Genomic DNA, 12500 nt, shown 5'->3' with positions numbered 1-12500 from the left:
CAATCCGGTCCGTGCCGGTGTCGGTCCAGTACAGATTTCTGGCCACCCAGTCCACAGCTATCCCATCTGGGTGGTTGATCTCCGTGGTAACCAGCATCACGGCGTTGCTGCCATCGATGTGGGACCGCCGGATGGCCCGGACCTCGTCGTCCGTCCAGTAGACAAAACCCTCAACCGGGTCGTAGTCGATGGCGATGGCGTGGCGGATGTCATCCACCTACATGAGCACCAATGAGAGGTGAGGGTGAGACAGGACATCTGTGTGTGTGTGTGTGTGGGGGGGGGGGCGGGGGGGGGGTTACCTGAAGGACGATGTCGGTGAAGTCGGGCAGGTCCAGTGAGATCCTCCTCAGGTCCGTCCGTCGAGCCAGCAGTAGAACCTGCTCTGCTCCTAAAGCAAGCAGACACATGAACGCGAGTCAACGAGGGTCTGACCGACCACATCCAAGATCTAGATCCTCAACCTCAGTATCAGTATAACCTCAGTGTCAGTATCACCTCAGTGTCAGTATAACCTCAGTGTCAGTATCACCTCAGTGTCAGTATAACCTCAGTGTCAGTATAACCTCAGTGTCAGTATAACCTCAGTCTCAGTATAACCTCAGTCTCAGTATAACCTCAGTGTCAGTATAACCTCAGTGTCAGTATAACCTCAGTCTCAGTATAACCTCAGTGTCAGTATAACCTCAGTGTCAGTATAACCTCAGTCTCAGTATAGATTCAAGATTCAAGATTCAAGATGTTTTATTTGTCACATACACACACAGGGTGTGCAGTGAAATGAAAGTGGCAATGCTCAGCAGGAATGTGCAAGGGCAACAAGTACACACTATTTACAATAAAAAACAACACAATATTTACAGTAAGTGTGTGTGTGTGTGTGTGTGTGTGTGTGTGTGTGTGTGTGTGTGTGTGTGTGTGTGTGTGTGTGTGTGTGCCTAAGAGGGCAGTTGTGTGGGTCTATGTGGGGTCCTGGTGAGGTCGGAGTTCACAGTCCTGATGGCCTGAGGAAAGAAACTCCGTCTCAGACTCTCTGTTCTTGCAGCGTGACTACGGGCGCCTGCCTGACCGCAGCAGCTGAAACAGTCTGTTGTTGGGGTGGTGAGGATCCTTCATGATCCTGCCGGCTCTGGTTCTGCACCTCCTGGTGTACAAGTCCTGCAGGGTGGGGAGTGTAGTTCCAATAGTGCGTTCAGCCGAACGCACTACTCTCTGCAGAGCCTTCCTGTCCTGAGCGGAGCAGTTGCCAAACCAGGCTGTGATGCTTCCTGTCAGGACGCCTCTACAGCTCCAGAGTAGAAGGACTGAAGGATCCTCTGGGAAACTTTAAATTTCCTCAGCTGCCTGAGGTGGTAGAGGCGCTGCCTTGCCTTTCTCACCAGAGTGTCTGTGTTGTTGACCATGTCAGATCCTCGGTGATGTGGACTCCCAGGTATTTATACCCGCTCACCCTCTCCACAGTAGTCCCGTTAATCCCCAGTGGTGAGTCGTCCTCTGTTGTTGTACCCTCCTAAAGTCCACAATCAGCTCCTTAGTTTTGGTGACATTCATGATGAGGCTGTTGTCCTGGCACCAGAGTGACAGATCAGCAACTTCCTCCAGGTAGGCCTTCTCGTCGTTGTCGGAGATCAGGCCCACCACCACTGTGTCATCCGCAAACTTGATGATGGTGTTGGAGCTGAACCTGGCCACACAGTCATGTGTGTACAGGGAGTACAGTAGGGGCTGAGGACGCAACCCTGGGGGATCCTGTGTTCAGGGTGAGGGGTTTGAGGTGTGTCTGCCCACCCTGACCACCTGTGGCCTGGCGGTCAGGAAGTCCAGGATCCAAGCACACAGGGGTGTTCAGTCCCAGCTCAATCAGCTTGCCGGCCAGTCTGCAGGCGACTATGGTGTTGTAATCTGAACTATAATCAATTAACAGTAGTATCACATAGCCCCCTCTGGCTGTCCAGATGAGAGTGTGGTGTGCAGTACCTGGGAGACAGCATCATCCGTGGATCTGTTTGGGCGATAAGCAAACTGCAGCGGGTCCATGGAGGAAGGGAGGAAGGCGCAGATGTAGTCCTTTATCAGCCTCTCAGCATTTCATGACCACCGAGGTGAGGGCCACGGTCGGTAGTCATTCATACATGCTGGAGAAGCATTCTTGGGCACAGGGACAATAGTGGATCTCTTGAAGCAGGCGGGGACCACGGACTCAGCCAGGGAGAGGTTGAATATTGTGGTGAACACTGGAGCTAGCTGGTTAGCACAGGTCTTCAGTACTCGCCCAGATATGCCATCTGGACCTGCAGCTTTCCTGGTGTTCACCCTCAACAGAGCCCTCCTCACACTGTGCTCGGTCACAGAGAGTGTGTGTTCGTCCCCAGCGGTAGAACTCACCTCGGCTACGCTTAACGGTGTTGTTGTTAGCCCGAGCTAGCGCTGTTGTTGCTAGCCTCAAACCGTGCATAAAATGAGTTCAGGTCGTCCGCTAGGGATGCGTCGGCACTCACCATTGCGGGGTCTGCGCTGGTAGTCTGTGATAGTCCGTAGCCCCTGCCATAGGCGCCTGGTGTCGCGCTGCTCCATCTGTGATTCCACTCTGTCTCGGTACCTCCTCTTGGCTTCCTTCACGCCCTCCTCAGTCCATAGACCGCTGCCTTGTACTGTCCATGTTGCCGGATACAAGACCGGAGTTATAGGCAGCAATGCAGGCGTTCACAGCTTCACGGATGGATCTATCAACCCACGGCTTTTGGTTAGGAAAGACCCTAACTTTTACCGTGGGGACGATGGTGTCCGCTAAGCGTTGCTATGAGGCTCATTGCTACTTCCAAAACTCGCTGGCGTCACTGGAACTGGATTGGATCATGTCCCAGTCGGACACGCAGAGCGCCCTGTAGCTCAGCCTCTGATTGGTCAGACCACCGCTTACGTTCCTCGTCACTACCGCTTCCCGCGATCTTTTGCCGGTACTCCGGAAGCAGAAAAATGGCGGCATGGTCTGATTTGCGAACGGAGGAGAGAGACAGCCTTGTAGCCTCTCTTGAATGGCGTATAGCAGTGGTCCAACGTTCTTTCCCTCTGGTAGCACACGTAATGTGCTGGTGAAAGTTCGGCATGACTTTTTTAGGTTAGCCCTATTAAAGTCCCCAGCCACCACCACAGCCACGTCGGGATACTTGTTCTGATGCCGACATAACACATCATGTAGGTCCGATAGTGCTACGTCGGTGTCCGCTTGTGGTGGAATGTAGCGGCTGTGGTGATGACCGAGCTGAACTCCGGGAAGGTAGAATGGGCGGCATGAGATCGTCAGATGTTCCAGGTTCGTGAGCAGGAACGAGAAAGAGTCTTAATGTCCTTGGGGTTGCACCACTTGTTGTTCGTCATGAAGCAAACCCCTCCACCCTTAGATTTACCAGACTCTTCCGTTCTGTCTGCACGGAAAACAGAGAAGGACTCGGTTGGGCATATGACTCAATCCGGCACCAGCGGGGTCAGCCATGTTTCCGTCAGACAAAAGATATTACAGTCCCTCATGTCCCGTTGGAATCTGATCCTTGCCCTAACATCATCCATCTTATTTTCCAGAGACTGGACGTTAGCAAGAAGGATGCTGGGCAGAGGTGGACGGTGGGCTTGAACTCTCAGTCTGTTCCGAATTCGCTCCGTTTCCCTCGATGTTTCGTCGTCCCCGTAGTAGCGGCTCCACTGTTGTTGTTGTGGTTCGCTACGATCTCGCCGCCACGCTGGATCGATGGAAAAAGTGGACAAAAACCCTTGTTTTGCATAAAGTTTATGTCCAAAAGTGTGCTGCGGTATGCTGTTAGTGCCGATGTGTTTGTGGCAAAGAAAACATTAAATAAAAGAGCGCACTAAACAGCGAACTGGAGAGTCATAACTAAAGCGCAGCGTAACCTCAGTCTCAGTATAAACCTCAGTATCAATAACCACAGTGTCACTAAAACCTCAGCATAACCTCAGTGTCAGTATAACCTCAGTGTCAGTAACTCAGCCTCAGTCATCATGAGAGTTCATATAACCTCAGTGTCAGTATAACCTCAGTCTCAGTATAACCTCAGTATCAGTATAACCTCAGTGTCAGTATAACCTCAGTCTCAGTATAACCTCAGTGTCAGTATAACCTCAGTGTCAGTATAACCTCAGTGTCAGTATAACCTCAGTGTCAGTATAACCTCAGTGTCAGTATAACCTCATTATCAGTATAACCTCAGTCTCAGTATAACCTCAGTATCAGTATAACCTCAGTGTCAGTATAACCTCAGTCTCAGTATAACCTCAGTCTCAGTATAACCTCAGTATCAGTATAACCTCAGTGTCAGTATAACCTCAGTCTCAGTATAACCTCAGTCTCAGTATAACCTCAGTATCAGTATAACCTCAGTGTCAGTATAACCTCAGTGTCAGTATAACCTCAGTGTCAGTATAACCTCAGTCTCAGTATAACCTCAGTGTCAGTATAACCTCAGTATCAGTATAACCTCAGTCTCAGTATAACCTCAGTCTCAGTATAACCTCAGTATAAATATAACCTCAGTATCAGTATAACCTCAGTCTCAGTATAACCTCAGTGTCAGTATAACCTCAGTGTCAGTATAACCTCAGTGTCAGTATAACCTCAGTATCAGTATAACCTCAGTGTCAGTATAACCTCAGTGTCAGTATAACCTCAGTGTCAGTATAACCTCAGTGTCAGTATAACCTCAGTGTCAGTATAACCTCAGTGTCAGTATAACCTCAGTATCAGTATAACCTCAGTGTCAGTATAACCTCAGTGTCAGTATAACCTCAGTGTCAGTATAACCTCAGTGTCAGTATAACCTCAGTGTCAGTATAACCTCAGTATCAGTATAACCTCAGTGTCAGTATAACCTCAGTCTCAGTATAACCTCAGTGTCAGTATAACCTCAGTCTCAGTATAACCTCAGTGTCAGTATAACCTCAGTCTCAGTATAACCTCAGTGTCAGTATAACCTCAGTCTCAGTATAACCTCAGTCTCAGTATAACCTCATTATCAGTATAACCTCAGTGTCAGTATAACCTCATTATCAGTATAACCTCAGTGTCAGTATAACCTCAGTCTCAGTATAACCTCAGTCTCAGTATAACCTCAGTGTCAGTATAACCTCAGTCTCAGTATAACCTCAGTGTCAGTATAACCTCAGTCTCAGTATAACCTCATTATCAGTATAACCTCAGTGTCAGTATAACCTCAGTCTCAGTATAACCTCAGTGTCAGTATAACCTCAGTCTCAGTATAACCTCATTATCAGTATAACCTCAGTGTCAGTATAACCTCAGTATCAGTATAACCTCAGTATCAGTATAACCTCAGTATCAGTATAACCTCAGTCTCAGTATAACCTCAGTCTCAGTATAACCTCAGTCTCAGTATAACCTCAGTATAAATATAACCTCAGTATCAGTATAACCTCAGTCTCAGTATAACCTCAGTGTCAGTATAACCTCAGTGTCAGTATAACCTCAGTATAACCTCAGTGTCAGTATAACCTCATTATCAGTATAACCTCAGTGTCAGTATAACCTCAGTCTCAGTATAACCTCAGTGTCAGTATAACCTCAGTCTCAGTATAACCTCAGTCTCAGTATAACCTCATTATCAGTATAACCTCAGTATAACCTCAGTGTCAGTATAACCTCATTATCAGTATAACCTCAGTGTCAGTATAACCTCAGTCTCAGTATAACCTCAGTATCAGTATAACCTCAGTGTCAGTATAACCTCAGTCTCAGTATAACCTCAGTCTCAGTATAACCTCATTATCAGTATAACCTCAGTGTCAGTATAACCTCAGTCTCAGTATAACCTCATTATCAGTATAACCTCAGTCTCAGTATAACCTCAGTGTCAGTATAACCTCAGTGTCAGTATAACCTCAGTGTCAGTATAACCTCAGTCTCAGTATAACCTCAGTCTCAGTATAACCTCAGTCTCAGTATAACCTCAGTCTCAGTATAACCTCAGTGTCAGTATAACCTCAGTCTCAGTATAACCTCATTATCAGTATAACCTCAGTGTCAGTATAACCTCAGTCTCAGTATAACCTCAGTATCAGTATAACCTCATTATCAGTATAACCTCAGTATCAGTATAACCTCAGTGTCAGTATAACCTCAGTCTCAGTATAACCTCAGTCTCAGTATAACCTCAGTGTCAGTATAACCTCATTATCAGTATAACCTCAGTGTCAGTATAACCTCAGTCTCAGTATAACCTCATTATCAGTATAACCTCAGTGTCAGTATAACCTCAGTGTCAGTATAACCTCAGTGTCAGTATAACCTCATTATCAGTATAACCTCATTATCAGTATAACCTCAGTGTCAGTATAACCTCAGTGTCAGTATAACCTCAGTGTCAGTATAACCTCAGTATCAGTATAACCTCAGTGTCAGTATAACCTCATTATCAGTATAACCTCAGTCTCAGTATAACCTCATTATCAGTATAACCTCATTATCAGTATAACCTCAGTGTCAGTATAACCTCAGTCTCAGTATAACCTCAGTGTCAGTATAACCTCATTATCAGTATAACCTCAGTCTCAGTATAACCTCAGTCTCAGTATAACCTCAGTGTCAGTATAACCTCATTATCAGTATAACCTCAGTCTCAGTATAACCTCATTATCAGTATAACCTCATTATCAGTATAACCTCAGTGTCAGTATAACCTCAGTCTCAGTATAACCTCAGTGTCAGTATAACCTCAGTGTCAGTATAACCTCATTATCAGTATAACCTCAGTGTCAGTATAACCTCAGTCTCAGTATAACCTCAGTCTCAGTATAACCTCAGTGTCAGTATAACCTCAGTGTCAGTATAACCTCATTATCAGTATAACCTCAGTCTCAGTATAACCTCAGTGTCAGTATAACCTCAGTCTCAGTATAACCTCAGTATCAGTATAACCTCAGTGTCAGTATAACCTCATTATCAGTATAACCTCAGTGTCAGTATAACCTCAGTGTCAGTATAACCTCAGTGTCAGTATAACCTCAGTATCAGTATAACCTCAGTGTCAGTATAACCTCATTATCAGTATAACCTCAGTCTCAGTATAACCTCAGTGTCAGTATAACCTCATTATCAGCATAACCTCAGTGTCAGTATAACCTCATTATCAGTATAACCTCAGTGTCAGTATAACCTCAGTCTCAGTATAACCTCAGTGTCAGTATAACCTCATTATCAGTATAACCTCAGTCTCAGTATAACCTCAGTCTCAGTATAACCTCAGTGTCAGTATAACCTCATTATCAGTATAACCTCAGTCTCAGTATAACCTCAGTCTCAGTATAACCTCAGTGTCAGTATAACCTCATTATCAGTATAACCTCAGTCTCAGTATAACCTCATTATCAGTATAACCTCATTATCAGTATAACCTCAGTGTCAGTATAACCTCAGTCTCAGTATAACCTCAGTGTCAGTATAACCTCAGTGTCAGTATAACCTCATTATCAGTATAACCTCAGTGTCAGTATAACCTCAGTCTCAGTATAACCTCAGTCTCAGTATAACCTCAGTGTCAGTATAACCTCAGTCTCAGTATAACCTCATTATCAGTATAACCTCAGTCTCAGTATAACCTCAGTCTCAGTATAACCTCATTATCAGTATAACCTCAGTCTCAGTATAACCTCATTATCAGTATAACCTCAGTCTCAGTATAACCTCAGTCTCAGTATAACCTCAGTATCAGTATAACCTCAGTGTCAGTATAACCTCAGTCTCAGTATAACCTCAGTCTCAGTATAACCTCAGTGTCAGTATAACCTCATTATCAGTATAACCTCAGTGTCAGTATAACCTCATTATCAGTATAATCTCAGTATCAGTATAACCTCAGTGTCAGTATAACCTCAGTATCAGTATAACCTCAGTGTCAGTATAACCTCATTATCAGTATAACCTCAGTCTCAGTATAACCTCAGTCTCAGTATAACCTCAGTCTCAGTATAACCTCATTATCAGTATAACCTCAGTCTCAGTATAACCTCAGTCTCAGTATAACCTCAGTCTCAGTATAACCTCAGTGTCAGTATAACCTCATTATCAGTATAACCTCAGTCTCAGTATAACCTCATTATCAGTATAACCTCATTATCAGTATAACCTCAGTGTCAGTATAACCTCAGTCTCAGTATAACCTCAGTGTCAGTATAACCTCAGTGTCAGTATAACCTCATTATCAGTATAACCTCAGTGTCAGTATAACCTCAGTCTCAGTATAACCTCAGTCTCAGTATAACCTCATTATCAGTATAACCTCAGTCTCAGTATAACCTCAGTGTCAGTATAACCTCAGTCTCAGTATAACCTCAGTATCAGTATAACCTCAGTCTCAGTATAACCTCAGTCTCAGTATAACCTCAGTATCAGTATAACCTCAGTGTCAGTATAACCTCAGTCTCAGTATAACCTCAGTCTCAGTATAACCTCAGTGTCAGTATAACCTCATTATCAGTATAACCTCAGTGTCAGTATAACCTCATTATCAGTATAATCTCAGTATCAGTATAACCTCAGTGTCAGTATAACCTCAGTATCAGTATAACCTCAGTGTCAGTATAACCTCATTATCAGTATAACCTCAGTCTCAGTATAACCTCAGTCTCAGTATAACCTCAGTCTCAGTATAACCTCAGTCTCAGTATAACCTCAGTCTCAGTATAACCTCAGTGTCAGTATAACCTCAGTCTCAGTATAACCTCAGTCTCAGTATAACCAGTATAACCTCAGTCTCAGTATAAATAGCGACGTTGAGAAATCCAGGATGTTAGTTTGAACTACTTTAAGGCAACAAAGAGGCAAATGACCGTCTTTGTATCCAGTTTGCTAGTTTGAACTACTTTGTATCCAGTTAGCTAGTTTGAACTACTTTGGATCCAGTTAGCTAGTTTGAACTACTTGGATCCAGTTAGCTAGTTTGAACTACTTTGGATCCAGTTAGCTAGTTTGAACTACTTTGTATCCAGTTAGCTAGTTTGAACTACTTTGGATCCAGTTAGCTAGTTTGAACTACTTGGATCCAGATCCAGTTAGCTAGTTTGAACTACTTTGGATCCAGTTAGCTAGTTTGAACTACTTTGGATCCAGTTAGCTACTTTGAACTACTTTGGATCCAGTTAGCTAGTTTGAACTACTTGGATCCAGTTAGCTAGTTTGAACTACTTTGGATCCAGTTAGCTAGTTTGAAGAACTACTTGGATCCAGTTAGCTAGTTTGAACTACTTGGATCCAGTTAGCTAGTTTGAACTACTTGGATCCAGTTAGCTAGTTTGAACTACTTGGATCCAGTTAGCTAGTTTGAACTACTTGGATCCAGTTAGCTAGTATGAACTACTTGGATCTAGTTAGCTAGTATGAACTACTTGGATCCAGTTAGCTAGTTTGAACTACTTGGATCCAGTTAGCTAGTTTGAACTACTTGGATCCAGTTAGCTAGTTTGAACTACTTTGTATCCAGTTAGCTAGTTTGAACTACTTTGGATCCAGTTAGCTAGTTTGAACTACTTGGATCCAGTTAGCTAGTTTGAACTACTTGGATCCAGTTAGCTAGTTTGAACTACTTTGGATCCAGTTAGCTAGTTTGAACTACTTTGTATCTAGTTAGCTAGTATGAACTACTTGGATCCAGTTAGCTAGTTTGAACTACTTTGGATCCAGTTAGCTAGTTTGAACTACTTGGATCCAGTTAGCTAGTATGAACTACTTGGATCCAGTTAGCTAGTTTGAACTACTTTGTATCTAGTTAGCTAGTTTGAACTACTTTGGATCCAGTTAGCTAGTATGAACTACTTGGATCCAGTTAGCTAGTTTGAACTACTTTGGATCCAGTTAGCTAGTTTGAACTACTTGGATCCAGTTAGCTAGTTTGAACTACTTGGATCCAGTTAGCTAGTATGAACTACTTGGATCTAGTTAGCTAGTATGAACTACTTGGATCCAGTTAGCTAGTATGAACTACTTGGATCCAGTTAGCTAGTATGAACTACTTGGATCCAGTTAGCTAGTTTGAACTACTTGGATCCAGTTAGCTAGTATGAACTACTTGGATCTAGTTAGCTAGTATGAACTACTTGGATCCAGTTAGCTAGTATGAACTACTTGGATCCAGTTAGCTAGTTTGAACTACTTTGTATCTAGTTAGCTAGTTTGAACTACTTTGGATCCAGTTAGCTAGCATGAACTACTTGGATCCAGTTAGCTAGTTTGAACTACTTGGATCCAGTTAGCTAGTTTGAACTACTTGGATCCAGTTAGCTAGTTTGAACTACTTTGTATCTAGTTAGCTAGTTTGAACTACTTTGTATCTAGTTAGCTAGTTTGAACTACTTTGGATCCAGTTAGCTAGTTTGAACTACTTGGATCCAGTTAGCTAGTTTGAACTACTTTGGATCCAGTTAGCTAGTTTGAACTACTTGGATCCAGTTAGCTAGTTTGAACTACTTGGATCCAGTTAGCTAGTTTGAACTACTTGGATCCAGTTAGCTAGTATGAACTACTTGGATCCAGTTAGCTAGTATGAACTACTTGGATCTAGTTAGCTAGTTTGAACTACTTTGGATCCAGTTAGCTAGTTTGAACTACTTGGATCCAGTTAGCTAGTATGAACTACTTGGATCTAGTTAGCTAGTATGAACTACTTGGATCCAGTTAGCTAGTTTGAACTACTTGGATCCAGTTAGCTAGTTTGAACTACTTGGATCCAGTTAGCTAGTTTGAACTACTTTGTATCTAGTTAGCTAGTTTGAACTACTTTGGATCCAGTTAGCTAGTTTGAACTACTTGGATCCAGTTAGCTAGTTTGAACTACTTTGTATCTAGTTAGCTAGTATGAACTACTTGGATCCAGTTAGCTAGTTTGAACTACTTGGATCCAGTTAGCTAGTTTGAACTACTTGGATCCAGTTAGCTAGCATGAACTACTTGGATCCAGTTAGCTAGTTTGAACTACTTGGATCCAGTTAGCTAGTTTGAACTACTTGGATCCAGTTAGCTAGTTTGAACTACTTTGTATCTAGTTAGCTAGTTTGAACTACTTTGTATCTAGTTAGCTAGTTTGAACTACTTTGGATCCAGTTAGCTAGTATGAACTACTTGGATCCAGTTAGCTAGTTTGAACTACTTTGGATCCAGTTAGCTAGTTTGAACTACTTGGATCCAGTTAGCTAGTTTGAACTACTTGGATCCAGTTAGCTAGTTTGAACTACTTGGATCCAGTTAGCTAGTATGAACTACTTGGATCCAGTTAGCTAGTATGAACTACTTGGATCTAGTTAGCTAGTTTGAACTACTTTGGATCCAGTTAGCTAGTTTGAACTACTTGGATCCAGTTAGCTAGTATGAACTACTTGGATCTAGTTAGCTAGTATGAACTACTTGGATCCAGTTAGCTAGTTTGAACTACTTGGATCCAGTTAGCTAGTTTGAACTACTTGGATCCAGTTAGCTAGTTTGAACTACTTTGTATCTAGTTAGCTAGTTTGAACTACTTTGGATCCAGTTAGCTAGTTTGAACTACTTGGATCCAGTTAGCTAGTTTGAACTACACTGGGTCCAGTTAGCTAGTTTGAACTACTTGGATCCAGTTAGCTAGTTTGAACTACACTGAGTCTCCTCCCGGACCCTTGGATGTCCTTCAGGCTCCGGGCTCCACCCTGACCCCCAGCAGCACCAGAGCACTGAGGCCCCGCATGGCGCCTGCAGACGGGCAGAACATGCAGAGGAAACGATGGACACTACTCGCTGTCAACGGACGCCATCTTGGCTACGTAGCGGAAGAGGAGGAGCCCTTTCGCCAGCTTCTCATTTTATTTCTAAAACAATGGCGGACGAGATGGCGACGGTAGCACTTACGATTGTGGAGGTATCGCAGTTTCCACATGGGGTGGAGAAAGGTAAACAAGGGACAACAAGAGGGCAAGAAGTGCTTCATTCTGTCACTTTAAGGGTCACGGGATCGCAAGCAGATTTGCATATGTCACTCCCGGCTTAATTTCGCGGGTGCCGTGAACAGATTTGCGTCCGTCACTTCCGCCAAGTGGTTAACGTCAGTGTTCCATTTGAGACAGACTCATCAGCCGGAGGCACTAAGATGTCAGGGCTCTGGAGTGCAGTGTCCTTCCTAAAGTGTCCGGTAGACACAGCCTGAGTGTGTGGTGTCTCTCCCTCTCTCTCTCTCCCTCTCTCCCTCTCTCTCTGTCTCCCTCTCTCTCCTCTCTCTCCCTCTGTCTCCTCTCTCTCTGTCTCCCTCTCTCTCTCTCTCTCTCCCTCTGTCTCCCTCTCTCTCCTCTCTCTCCCTCTCTCTCTCTCTTCCCTCTGTCTCTCCTCTCTCTCTCTCTCTCTCTCCCTCTCCCTCCCTCCCTCTGTCTCTCCCTCCCTCCCTCTCCCTCCCTCTCTCTCCCTCTCTCTCCCTCTCTCTCTCAGACACAAAGCTGAAGACATTCCCAGCCACAAGCAG

At 43.9% G+C, this 12500-nt stretch overlaps 1 protein-coding gene across 2 annotated transcripts in view; it reads right to left on the bottom strand.

Moving 5' to 3' along the window:
- The window catches only part of lrp5 (low density lipoprotein receptor-related protein 5), a 68072-nt gene that overhangs the window by 32013 nt on the left and 23559 nt on the right, over positions 1-12500 (bottom strand). For both annotated transcript variants that reach the window (XM_056415698.1, XM_056415699.1), the window contains exons 8-9: positions 303-391; positions 1-217 (exon numbers count right to left, since the gene is read on the bottom strand). The exon at positions 1-217 is cut by the window's left edge and continues 2 nt beyond it. In XM_056415698.1, the coding sequence (XP_056271673.1) occupies positions 1-217; positions 303-391 (306 nt within the window). The remainder of the gene's footprint in view (positions 218-302; positions 392-12500) is intronic.

This window comes from Pseudoliparis swirei, chromosome 6 (genome assembly GCF_029220125.1).
Source record: "Pseudoliparis swirei isolate HS2019 ecotype Mariana Trench chromosome 6, NWPU_hadal_v1, whole genome shotgun sequence".
In the NCBI taxonomy this organism is placed as follows: domain Eukaryota; kingdom Metazoa; phylum Chordata; class Actinopteri; order Perciformes; family Liparidae; genus Pseudoliparis; species Pseudoliparis swirei.
This window is presented reverse-complemented; position numbering and strand designations above follow the sequence as displayed.